We start from the raw sequence: 13,337 nt of genomic DNA, 5'->3' as shown, positions 1-13,337 counted from the left end.
AACTTATCTTGGCAGACACTTTTCCAGCACCAAGCTATTTGCTTCACTCTCTCCCTACCCGGCAGCTTCTTTGCTCCCGCAGCGTGAGGAAATGAGGACAGGGTCGTTGAAATCTCCCAGACATTCACTACCTCTCCTTTAATCCACTGTCCATTTTCTCCCACTTGTCCTCCCGTAGACCTTGACCTCTTCCCCTGTGTCGCCCATCCCCACCCCATTCCTCCTTTCCCATTTTGGAATGATTGATGACCCCGATGCTTGGCTCTCTGACACTTTATTAAATTTCATGGAGCGGTGCTTGCGTTTCCCTCTCCCGCATGTAGCAGTTCCTGATTTTCCCGTTTTACCCTCTATTAAACTCTTTAGCACTCCGGTTCCATGTGTTTAACTGTCTCGCTTCCCGTCAGTACCAGTAAAGCTCGGCATACACCGCAGCAGGGTAACAAACGATAATGAGCCAAAATTTAAGCATTGAAATCCTTGGTGTAACCTAACAACCCTGCTACATTGCAGATTTTTTTCTGGAACGCCTCAAATTGTCTACTGCGGAAATCCCTGCAATACGGATATGCAATTCTGTTACTCTTTTATGGATTTTATAGTAGGCTCAACTACTGGAATACAATTTGCAGGTGATAATGGAAAGGCATCAATGCCGTTTTATTTAGCCATTTATTGAAAGCCAGAAAAGCTGTAACACACAATGAGTAATCACACAGGAGCTGCTGACAACCGCAGCTCACACCGAGCCACCCACACAAAGACTCGCTGACATCACATCGCATCCCGCTAGGCCCCATCTCATCGCACTTATCCAACGCAGACACTACAACATGAACAGTGTATTCTAGACATTTTAGCTTTTTTAGATGGTCTCTCTAAAGCATGCATATGCCAGGAAAATTGTCAACATTCAGAGCTCTGACCCGACAAATGACCTCATTCCTCCTGATGCAAGTAGTGCAGCTGTAAAATGTGTTAATTGCTGCTCTTCCCTAAAAATATTAACTTCCTTTCAAGCAATGTGTAGCGCAACTTGGAATTTCTACACACACAGGAATGACACGCACACAAAGCGAGGAACCAATAGTGTTGGTACACACGCCGCTGACCATGTAATAGGTGAGAAGGGAAACAGTGGGCGGATTGACAATTGACATCCCACCAATATAAGTGATTGAAGCCATGACCATTTGTCCTTGAGGAATGAGGCAATTGCCCTGTTTTATGACATGTACAGGGGAGAGGGGGGGGGGCTTGATTATGTAAGGATGCAAATATTTTGTACTTCAACTTTACAATTGAATAGCAAGGCAATGCATATATAATGCAGGAAGATGTATGAAAAGAGTAATTAAACAATAATGGTACTAGGATGGCATAAAGCCCAAGGCTGAACAAAGGCTCATTGTTGTTTTTCTTGTCAGCAGTAAAGAAACTGCTCTTTTTTTCTTCTTCTTCAACTATCATACATGTACACAGGTATAAAGAAACATTTCCGGAATGATTACACTAAAATAAAAGTACTCAATATTTGAAGAAAATACCAGTGATTAGCAATTCAGTGCTGCCTTTTTTTCATTTTACCAATGCCTATCAGTGGTGGTGCATTCACACAAAGAAGGTCATAGAAAGCGTTAATGATGTGGTAGCTGGGTATATTTTCCATGAAAAAAAGAGTGTCTCATCAAGTGCATGAGTAATTGAGCGTGTGTTGAGATTTGTTTAAATGTTTGCGCTGGAGTCTCTCACTGCACACTGCAATAATCTTTGCTTGCTTTAAGATTTGCCCATGTTCTATCAGTAGCTTAATACTGTCTCTTTTTGCTTTGATCGGAAGGAAACAAAAGTGCTCAGATTTGTCTAGATTATCAGAATGTGTCGTTACATACCGTAATTTTCGGACTATAAATCGCACCGGAGTATAAATCGCACCAGCCATAAAATGCCCCGAAAAGTGAAAAAAAACATATATATGTATATAAGTCGCTCCTGAGTATAAGTCGCCCCCCCCACCCAAACTATGGAAAAAAAACGCGACTTATAGTCCGAAAATTACGGTACCTGTAATTCACTTACCCTACTTCACTTTTAAGACATTTGTGTTCACACTTAATATTCCAAACATACCTAACTGCCTTTCAACAAACCAGACAACATAACTCTCTTCTCTTGTCACAAGAACGTAAAGTACATCAAGTAAAATACATGTTGTCAAGTGCAGTCTGAAAGCACAACTCGAGCACGTTGTCCTTGTCAGCGCAATAAAAAGAAGACCTGATGTTGTTGCTCTCACAGCTACTGCAGTTATCAACATCCAAGGGGGCGGATCCAGGATGTGGCCTGGGCCACCCTAGACTAAACCTGGCCACCCCATTGGCCACACCCATCATGTGTGTACTTTTGTCACATTTTTCTGTGTGAAGCTATGATATAAGCGTGACAGACAGTTGTTTTAGTGTAGTCAAGTGTAGTCCTGCACTCCATGTGACCTTATTCCTACCCAACCTATTTGTGGTACCATTATACAAAGTGCGCTTGCTTGGCCACGCTTTCTTAATGCAATCATCCATCATTCCGTATCTTGCAATTCAAGGATTTATTTTATGCTTTCCCTCAATTAATGTGACCGTTGTAGACCGCAAGGCTGCGGGCGTACGTCATCATTGTGTTCCTTTTGTCAACTCCACTTTCCTTCTGAGCAGAACCTCGCCGCAAACACCATTTTTGGCCTTGCTGATATAACCATTGGTCAGATACACAAGCCCCAAAAAAATAAATGGAGCAGTCAGGATGGAAGCACAACTAAAACATGTCGAAACATTGCAAACAGAAAATATAAGATGACCTCTGAAATGGAAACTGCTACTAGGTAGCACTCTGAATATATCTCAGAATGTTTTCCTTGATCTAGCTGATCCCTTGCCACGGTCCCAAAACAGGATCATTTTTCAGGTGCTCGCACAAAAAAAAAAAAAAAATAAATAAATAAAATAGACTGGATCAACCCACCCATCTTTTACGCGTTGAGTGCCTTCCTACACGAGGACAGGGCTGCAGCAGAGGAACACATGATTCATTCATTTTGCCCGCCAACGCTTTCCCTCGGAGGCTTAAAGCTTTGATACGGCAACCTTCCGCAGTTCAGGATCGCTTGACGACAGTTTAAAGCAAAGAGAGTGAAACCTCAAGCTTCTGAAAACTGCGTAAAATATTAATCCCTTGTAATTTAAGCCAAGTAATTTAATTGTCTACTTTGGAGAACTAAAACGAATGGAATCAATTGTTTGGCCATTCATCCGCATGAAAAACTCTCGCGTCCATATCGTGTGATGTCTGATGAAAGAATCCGAAAGTATGAAACACTGTTTAAGAGTTATGGCTTGTCAAAATTCGTGCCACGCCCACTTTTGGTATCCAGGAATTGCACCCTAGATTTGGAACCATATTTGGATGCCCTTGTCTTTCATTTTAAGATAGGTACAGATCTGCAATCTTGCCTATTTCTGCATTCTGACCCTGTCCATCAGAATCTATGGATTCACTCTAATACCTTCATCCATTTTCTGTGATTTCGTTTGTATTTGTATGCCGTTTCTGTTTCAGGGAATCACTCTCAATTCACTTGTGGTTTGAGGTTATAGTGCATACACAACCTGCACAAAATGCGTTGCAATCAAATCTCAAGCCTTGACTCGAGTCAATGTTCTTTGCAATGGTGGTGAAGCTTTGATGTACAGTATAAGTTACCCTTTGTTGTGTAAGTGAAGGAATTTTAATTCATTATGCAAAAAAGATTGCAGCATTTCTGTCTCGACACGGCATGCTCTCTGCAGCTACCCTGTTTTTTTTTTTTTTTTATCCTTTCTTTCTTTTTAGTATTATCGTGCTGCTCCAAACTCTTTGAAGTACCCAGTGAGGGTTTATGAGCGTTGCCTTGACATGCACCACTGTGCGAAAATGTATTTTTCACTGGAAATATCTGTCAACAAAGAGTGTGGCTAGAATACTCAAAAAGCTGCATTCTGCTCAAGATGTTTGCTTTATATAAGCCAAGATGTTACGCTAGCAAACGGGAGAGAATTTAAGTCAACGACTAACAATTGCACGGATCAAGTAGGTCACGGCTCGCCAACCAGCATTGTCGAAAAAAAAAATCAAATAAAAATCCGTCCTACCGAGGCTCTTATGAATCTTTTAAAAGACAAAGTTGATTTGGAGTTAAAACGTATCCGAGAAGGCCATGAATGTTGTACCAGGTTAATCTTGTCACAGAGTGAAACCGCAACATCACAAACCTCTTAGTGTCTGTCTCAATCTGAACGGCACAGAGACAAACCAATACAGTGCACATTAGAACATTCTTTTTTTTTTGGGTGCTTTTACCTTGTGCACTTTTATTGTGTCCGCATTCCTCGTTTTTTTGTTGTTGTTGCTTTTTTGTTTCTCCCTGCGGTGTCACTAGGTCAAGCTGATCTTATAAAAGATTCACGGGGCGTTTACATGCACCAAATCGCAGCACATGTATTATGCAATGCGGCGTGTAGTGTAGCTCTCCAATCTCCTCCTTGTTTGCTCTTTGCTCCCTTCTTGTTCTTTTCATCTTTCTGCTTTCACCCAGAAAAAGGGGCCTGACCACCTCACACTGCATTGGGTGCAGGAATCTGTCCGCCCTCACCACCCTGCTCATATCCCCTTTGTGTTTTCAATTCCAATTTTCATGGTATCCTGCCCTCGATTCTAACCTCCAACCCCGCAGACTTTTAATTCCGTCCTACTTTCCTCCCTCGCCGGGGTTGCAGGTGACTCTGGATAGCGGCCGGGCTGGAGGCAGACGGCGCTTCTGAACCCGATGTCATTCCGCTTTCTCTGCTTGACTCACTCGGTTCATCTGCGCCTCAGATCCTACACTTTCTTTTTTTGCTTGCCTCTTTTATGACCATACTGGCTCAAAAACTCTATCCCAATTGCTCTGCTTGTGTATCACATTGAGATACCTACAGTGGGTCTTTTAAAGCAAGAAGATAGATGTTGTGGACTGTTGAATAGTATGCCCAACAAACCAAATTGCAACCTACACAATAGCTTCAACAAACCAAATTGCAAACTACACAATAGCTTCAACTTTGTAATTTAAATCATTTACCATAGTAAGACGATAACCCAAGCATTTGTAAAAATAATCCCTTGGGGAAATAATAATTTGACGTGTGAAGGTGGGAAGTTTCAAAATGCTTCTTTGGAGAGTCAACCATTGGGACAGGAAACTGCACCGAATTAAAACTTAATCAAAAATAACTAATGACTGACTACCAAGCTTTGTAGCTTCCCCAGTGGATATCAGTGGTGTACCGTGGTTGATCTTTAGGTATCAGGGCTAGCGTATGACATTTATGGCTCAAGGAGACCCAAATCCCCATGCTGAAATGTCTTTGAGTCATGTCTCCCTCCAAAGCGAAAAAGCCCTACTTATGATTCGACACAATCTGCTGAAATGCAATTATACACACAATAACAAAGCTTCCGCTTTTAAACAGATCCGTCACGACATTGTGCACCCCCCTACTAATGGCAATTACGCCAAGAAAGCCATGCTGCAAGCTTTTGTTTCCAAACAATAGCTGATATCGGACTGCGACCTTCTTGAATTGAGACAAGAAGTTGTATAGCTGTGCTCCAGTCGCATGCTTTGTCCTTGGGTCTAGCAGCCATCACACAAAAGCCATCAACATCACACGTAGTCCGACATACCAGATTGGGTCATGGGAGCACCAGATAAACGCAAACCGCTAATCAGGTCAATTAAAATAGACCTCATCATCTATACAGTATGTTGAAATGAGGTTGCGGTTATCTTTGACTGTCCACTGAGCAATTACGGTTGGGAGGAAAATATAAAATCCATTCAAAGTGGAGAAGGAAATGGATCCATTCACTATATCATGTACATACAGTAATTGTATTGTGTAGAGGTAATTGCATCGTATGCACCAAAACGAGATTACACTTTATGGCCTCCGGGTGGTTGGCAAACAAAATTGATCAATTTACAGTCCATTTGTATTTAATTGCAGCAAACATGAGTAGATGTCTGTATGGTATGCATTAGTTTGCCATTAGTATAACGAGGATTTGGGGAAAATGTATTGCCTGCTTCAGCTCGGCGTTTTCTCCAGGAAAATCCTGATTGTGTTGCGCATGACGTAAATTTCATACAGCTAATAATTGGAAAAATTCATGTACCAAAAAAAAAAAATCCACTCTTTCTGCAGTGGAGTTCATAAACTATACAAACACACACACAGACTATTAATAATATTCAAATGCTTCGGAATGTAATCAAATTCACTTTTTGCGTACGAACCCGGAATCCAGCTGCGGCCTCTAGCTCATTCACAGCTGCTCAAAGAGAAGATGAGATTGGCGGCGTTTTACCGCGAGGACGTACATCTTCTTTATGTGCTCTCTATAAGGAGGAACGTCTGGGAATGATATATGCAAATGAGGAGTGAGAGGTTGATGGTGAAGAATGGTGCGAGCAAAAATGGGGAGGGAGAAACACGAGGTGGAAGGACGCGAGGGAGGAAAAACAAGAAAGAGGCATTCATGATTGCTAGGTGAAGTCGCTCGAGAACCGCTGACGTCAAAGGCTTGCGTTTACTGGCTTCACACAACAGCAGTCAGACTGTCTCCCATTTCCTTCATCCATTAAGATTATCGATTAAAACAATCAGAGAAGCAGCAGCGACAACCAAGCCGGAAGGACTTGGCGCTTGTTCGCAAATACTTGCTAATCTCCCTGAGAGATGCACGGACAAGTCTTCCCCTGCGAAGAGCGCGTTGAACCAGTTCTGAACTTATATAGGGAGAATACTGCATTTAATTGGGGCTCCAAGCAGCAAGCACCACTTCTACAATACTTTCAAAAGGAGATTTTTGAACAGGTCCTGATAGGGAGTCCCAGACAATACAGTAGAGTACAACAACAAAGGTTCCATTACAAAGACTAGTGGTCACTGTCAGAAGAATTCCTGTATCACATGATGTCAAACCCAAAGCCCGAGGGCCAGATACGGGCCGCCGCATCATTGTACAATTCATTTATTATTCATTTTACAGAACAGGCTAGGAAGTTCACGCATTTTACTACTTTGTACAATTAACATGATTTTAGGCAATCGTCCATGTATGCTACTCTGCCACTGTTTATTGTACTGTAGCAGCTAAGCTTGTTGGGAGGAGTCTTCCGCTCTCGACGATTGTTTAGACAGATTTACAGACAGTTTTAACAAAATATTAGAAACAGCCCCCGGTCTAAGGCGGTCAATGTCACCCCATTGTGCATGTTGCTGTTGAAGCAGTTTATTTTGTGCCGTAAAAGCATACGAGCTTGGCAGACAATATACTCTCTGCGAGATGCAGACGACTTTTGCAAAGTGATGCCTTTCAACAGGCTCCCGTCAATACATTTATGACCCGTCCTGCCTACCCTTCATGAGGAAACCTAGACTTCCGCGACAACAGAGCTTTATTTCTTTGGGTTGTAAGAGTCCAGCCAGATGGACTGCTGCAGCCTCAGCATGACCTTGACATCTCATTAGAATCGACATTAAGACTTTATGTGCACCGCCTACAATGTTTATGTTGCGAGATAATGTTATATTATATATATATATATATATATATGGGGGTTCACACATCTGGATGAAGACTGGTGAAGATGAAGGTTAGAGTCACAGAGAGCCCTGATTGTCCGTATCCAGCTGTTTGCGACTGCGTGACCTGCGAGGTTTGATTTTTATGGTGAAGCACTGAGGGAGGCGACTGATGATAGCTGCTGACTCATCCCTTTGTATTAAAAGGTAGAGTGTTATTTGTGTGTTTTACAGAATGTTACTTTTGCAGTTGGCATTATTTTATCCCTTAAACATGAATAGCAGTGTGCTTACTCGTGAGTGGACGTACAATTGCACCTTAATCATCATGGGCAATTAACTCCTGCATGATTGCTTATCAGCAGACTTGTGACGCACTTAAAAACACAGAAAGCTGTTGTAATTATTATCATCATTACATTTATTCACCACGTCAGTGCTTTTCAGAACAATTACAATGCGGTGCTGTGTTTATGGACTCGCTTCTCAGCAAATTAAAATGCCTCGGCTCCGGCGGCCAACGACATGCCTTTGCTATCGTTGTGGGTGACAGGCGGTGCTATATCACGTTTATATCACAATGGCCATGACTTTATGATTATTAGATTTATGCATTCGCAGAGAGGGAGCCTGATTGGACTTTTACAACTTTTGTGGGTACCAAATTGAAAAACTACCTGTGGAGAGAATGGCAGGCAAGCGCTGCCGGCAACGTGCGGTTTGGAATGCTAAAACCCTGCTCCAGTGCTGTCATAAATATTATGATGTCATAGCATCAAAACCCAGTCTAAGGCATCAATGAAGTCAACAAAGATGGCAGGGGGAAAAAAGTAAACAAAGGGACAGCAACGAAGGGCGTCCATTTTATGATCTTGCCACGGAAGGATTTAGTCTCAACCAATTTAGGAGTTGCAGTGATTCTTGCCTCAAAATTAGGCTACCATACTCCAAGCCAAAATGTCTTGCCGTACATTTGGTGCCCTTCATTATGCTCAGCCATTCAACATATTGTAGTAGTTCTCATTCTGTCGTTTAGATGCCTTCCCACTATTGCCAAAAGGTTGCAGATTGGCTACACATTTGTGACTAAAATACCCTATCGCACGAAAATGTCTTAACCTTTCAATTCCAGTTGTAATAATTCACTTTTGACCAATTTAGGTTGAAGGTTACCAAACCACGTGCTAGATTGGTTGAGAGTAAATCATGGCATGGCAAGTGGAAAGAGTGCAGAATGGATGCCCACATAGTTTAGTGCCCTTCAGATTGAGGAAGAATGGACCAAAAAGAGGATTCAATCTGCCCGTTGGCATCAAAGTGGCATTAGCATATATCCAATCCATTTATCATTTTCAAGATGCCTGATCAAATCAAATCTCAAAGGCATCAAGATTCAATGCTATTTATGAACAAACAAATAGGAATTGTGACACTTTGACCTGCTAGTGTAAATCCAGCCTATCACCTTCCTTTCACGACAAAAGGTGCAAGCAATATGACATTGTTTGTGGGTATTGTTATCGTGCAATGTACAACACAGTTTTTCTTTTCCCCTGTGTGTGTGTGTGTGTGTGCACCCCTCTTTTAGAAACTATGTCTCAGGCTGAGGAAGAGCCCCTGGAGAACACTAAAAAGTGCATACATGGCAGTGCATGCCTGGGAAAAAAAAAAGCAAAAGCATTAGCATCAAAAAAGGAAGAACGAAGGCATTGTGCTCATTTGAGAGAGAGAGAGAGAGAGTCAAAGCGGAATATACACGGAGAGGGTCAGTACGTGGGCTTGAGTCCCTTTCAGCATGTTCTCGCACCATTCATTTCACTGGAAATAAATAAATAAAAGACGCTTACTTGTATGCCTGAATAGGTACGTCGCAACTCCCAAATAAATCCACGTTAACACTCACCGATATGCACGGAAAACAATTTTGTTTTTTACAAAGTATAATCACATTAAAAGGAAATGCTTTTACTTTTAATACTTCCTACATTGATATTTGGCATGCACTCAAGTGAAAATTGGCAACAAATCCATTTCAAAAGGGGGAAAAAAACCGCCTGCTGTCTCATTAGATTTTGAATTCTTATAATTTATGTTTCCACTCCCCAACGGAGTAATCTGGGACCAGAGCACACACGGAGATGAAGCGCCTTCACTGCTGAAGCATTTATCAGATTTGGTGAATCTTTGCTTCAATTACTTGTTTACTTATGAAAAGTGCTCTACTTAACGCCGAGGGCGGCATTTATCTTCCAATTTTGAAAAGGTCAAGCTATCGCAACGGGTGCCGTGTTTTGCTGTGGTTCATTGGCAATTAAGGTGCTTTGGCACATGGCAAGGCTTGAGAAGCTGCCATGGCACGAGCATGATGCATTCTCACTCAGTCTTTCTACTTACCAAACATGGAATTAGAATGCAACACCAAGTCACGGAAGGCCAAGTTTGTGTCAAATTCAAAGGCTGCGTCCTCAAAGGCCGCATTTTTGTTTGCGTTACAAACCTCGGCTTGCTAAAATAAGTGCACCTAATATCAAACATCATGCTATTTATTCTCTTAATAATCAACATGTGTGTCAGACTTTAGTTTCAATGACAAGACAGAAGGGTATTAAAAGCATCACGCTGTTTCCAATGAAGCCGTTAATGAGGTTTTGATGATTGGGTCTTATTAGGTTCACACTAATGCTTGGCGTGCTTTCAAAAGGCAATAAATGGCTGCTTTGTTCCAAGCTCAACTTCACAAGGTGCCATCAAATTCTGAGATAAGGCATTTTCTCATATATTTGAAATGACGCTCCGGCTTTTTTATTAGTGGACTGTGCACACAAACACACAAGGCTTTGACTGGGTTTATTGACTTGATGAGCTCTTTCCCGCTTAAGCTTGTTGCAGCAAGTGGGAAGCTAGAATTCTCAATCTAACTAGCTAGTATCCAACTGGCAAGCTGCCACACACTTGTCAGTTGTGAGCAAAATGTGGCGCTGTATGATACGTTTTATAGTTTTCCATTACATAAGTGGATGCTTCCATTTTATAGACCATAAACATGTGCTTGTATTTGTTTGACAGTTGATGATGATGTTAAAATGTTACTTAAGATGGTACCCGTATGGCTATTAAAGGTTTATAATGGTGACAATCTGAAGTTAGACATATATTTGATCGGAATGGTGATTGTATTCGTCATGCTGGTTTATTTCTATTCAGGATATCTTAGGTTTCGAGGCCTTGACTTTGTAATTCACTGGACTATGCAATGATGGAAATATTTGGAAGGCTGTAAACTGGCTCATTTGAATACTATGACTAGGGGAACCGGCGTGATTGATACAGTTCCATCACGATTGTTTCCACCAAGCTCCAATGAATGTGAACTAATCGTGTCATAAAAAGCTTTTTCACATTGCTGCTGCTGTTTATTTTGTTTGCTTTTGCCTTCACCTACCAATTATGCTGCCTCTGTTGGCCGGGGATTATTTTGCTGCGTTTTATTTTTTTTTTTTTATTTTAAGCGAGGGTATTAGGTGGGTCTGAATGGCACCATCTGGTCAGAAGTTAGGCTGAATATTTTGCTTGTTAGTTAGAATTAATGGGATTCAAAACAAAATGTGATCACAAAGGGGGCTTGTGTGCTGCCAAATCCAGCTTAACGATGCAAATCAGCGGAAACTATGAAGCCATGACTGTTACCAACCTATTGTGCAATGTGCTGGGTGGTGGCATTATTCACATTTCTGGATGCCTTAAAAGCCTAACATTGTTTGCAACCCTAATTTAAAACGCTAACCATTTTAGAAAACCCAGCCCTGATTTGAAAGCCTAATTTGAATGCCAAACCACAATTTGAAACCGCAACCCTAGACTGAAAACCTCCTTTGGAACCCAATTCCAGATTCACAAACCTTTTTCATTAATGCCTGCAGCCTAAAGTGTTGATAATAAACTGCTACTAATGATGCACTGATTTAAAATAATTCCTGGTTGAATAATGATGTATTATTGCAGGCGAATATCATGATTTATTTTGCTAATTGATACATGATACAGGTTAGAGGTAGACTTGAAGCGCTTCATTTTAATTTAGTTGAAATTTGCATTTAAATTACGGTGCGGTATAAACTGCAACCAGTGGCTTGTAAACATATTCAGCCTATTGAAGTGGCAATTAAAAAGCTATTCTTTAAAATGTAAACAAATTGCAGTGTAAATATAGCCATGAAGTCCTGATTTTAAACAATTGTTCTATTTAAAATCCTTGGGGAGTTGGAAGCGCACATTAAAATTGCTACAGACCACAAATCACGAAGATGAACATCATCTTGATCTTTTTCTGTTCGGAATTTTATAAATGGGAAAAAAGATCATGGGCAATCCAGTCCAGAATGACTTTTTTTTTATCTAATGTTAGAAATGTTTTGTGTCTCCATCTGTGGGTTGAACGACATTCCAGCGGGCACACATCCTCTAAATGTGTGCCAATCAAAAACTTCATCCGCCCTGGAAACATCACAGGGTGATTTTTGGTTGAAGAGTGACGTGACTGATAAAAATGACCTGAAGGTCGCAGCTGTGTGCGCTCCAACAACAGACAGAAATCCTCCAGGCTTGCTGGTAAAATTAAAACATTCACTTGTTCACAACGGCAAAGGGGCTCAAGTCACTCAAGCTGGAAAAACGGAATTAAATTGGCTTCTGAGGTTAAATGGACGGTCATTTAGCGGACTGTGTTCGATTAATAGCATTTTGGGCCTTTTTTGGGGGGGAAAAAAATTCTTAAGGGCTGTAATAAGATGGACGTGCTGTAACAAGCACATGGACATAGACAAAAACCCAAAAAGTGGTGTGCACACATTTGCTCACCCTTACGCCCAAAAAAGAAATTATCATCGCTAAGCAGCAAGCATGCAAGTGACACATGAGGATTTTATCCAGTAGAGGAGGAATAAAATGTCAATCTAAAATACTCTCAACAACGCTGGGTGGCCAATGACGAAACCTGTGACGACGACTAAGGAATGAATGTTTTCAGTCATCACTGTCACTGGGTGTTAATGCCACAATTACATCTTAAAATGTGGGAGAAAATAGAAATGCAAAAGGATGTGTTCATTCATTGGCCATTCAGTTTTATGTAAAATAGTTAATTTGTGATCAGAATATAAAAAAAATCCAAACATCAGCTGCCATATGTCGCTTTAAGCCGGAGTGGCTCGTGCTGTTGGACCCTTCTTGCTCTGAATGGGTGTCTATGGCGCCGTCTATATTTAGTCAAGCCCCCCCAAGCTGTGACGAGGTTTGATTCCTCTGTGCTTCCTTTCTAAATTGACTCCTCCAAAAGAATTATCTGCTGTCACTACAATTCTCCCTGGGCACTGAAGACCATATAAAACCTTCATTCCTCCCAATAGAGGAATAAACACACACATAGTGCAGCAGCACAAACAAAAACAACGTTGATGTGCTCACAAGTCAAGGGAACTCTATTCTCTATTTTGAATGTCAAGATCAGTGTGCTCAAGTAACAGGGAAGTTATTAAAACCCAAATGAAATTATAAATGTGCACCAAATACACCAGCTCTTAATTTCGGCTCTAATTTTCTCTGACAGACTAGAATCAACCTTGTGTGTTTGGCGTTTGTCTCGCCGTCGCCTGAACCGCCGGAACTGAAAGAAAATTTGAATGG

At 41.3% G+C, this 13,337-nt stretch overlaps 1 protein-coding gene across 6 annotated transcripts in view; it reads right to left on the bottom strand.

The window, feature by feature from the left end:
- Positions 1–13,337, bottom strand: part of grid2 (glutamate receptor, ionotropic, delta 2) — a 257,463-nt gene that overhangs the window by 219,321 nt on the left and 24,805 nt on the right. The window contains exon 1 of one of the 6 annotated variants that reach the window (XM_061278268.1): positions 3,013–3,330. The exons of the other annotated variants lie outside the window; for them this stretch is intronic. Within the exon in view, the coding sequence (XP_061134252.1) occupies positions 3,013–3,016 (4 nt within the window). The 5' untranslated portion in view covers positions 3,017–3,330. Of the gene's footprint in view, positions 1–3,012; positions 3,331–13,337 lie in introns of those variants that run through there. 6 annotated transcript variants of the gene reach the window in all.

This window comes from Syngnathus typhle, linkage group LG5, assembly GCF_033458585.1.
Source record: "Syngnathus typhle isolate RoL2023-S1 ecotype Sweden linkage group LG5, RoL_Styp_1.0, whole genome shotgun sequence".
Taxonomy (NCBI): Eukaryota; Metazoa; Chordata; class Actinopteri; order Syngnathiformes; family Syngnathidae; genus Syngnathus; species Syngnathus typhle.
This window is presented reverse-complemented; position numbering and strand designations above follow the sequence as displayed.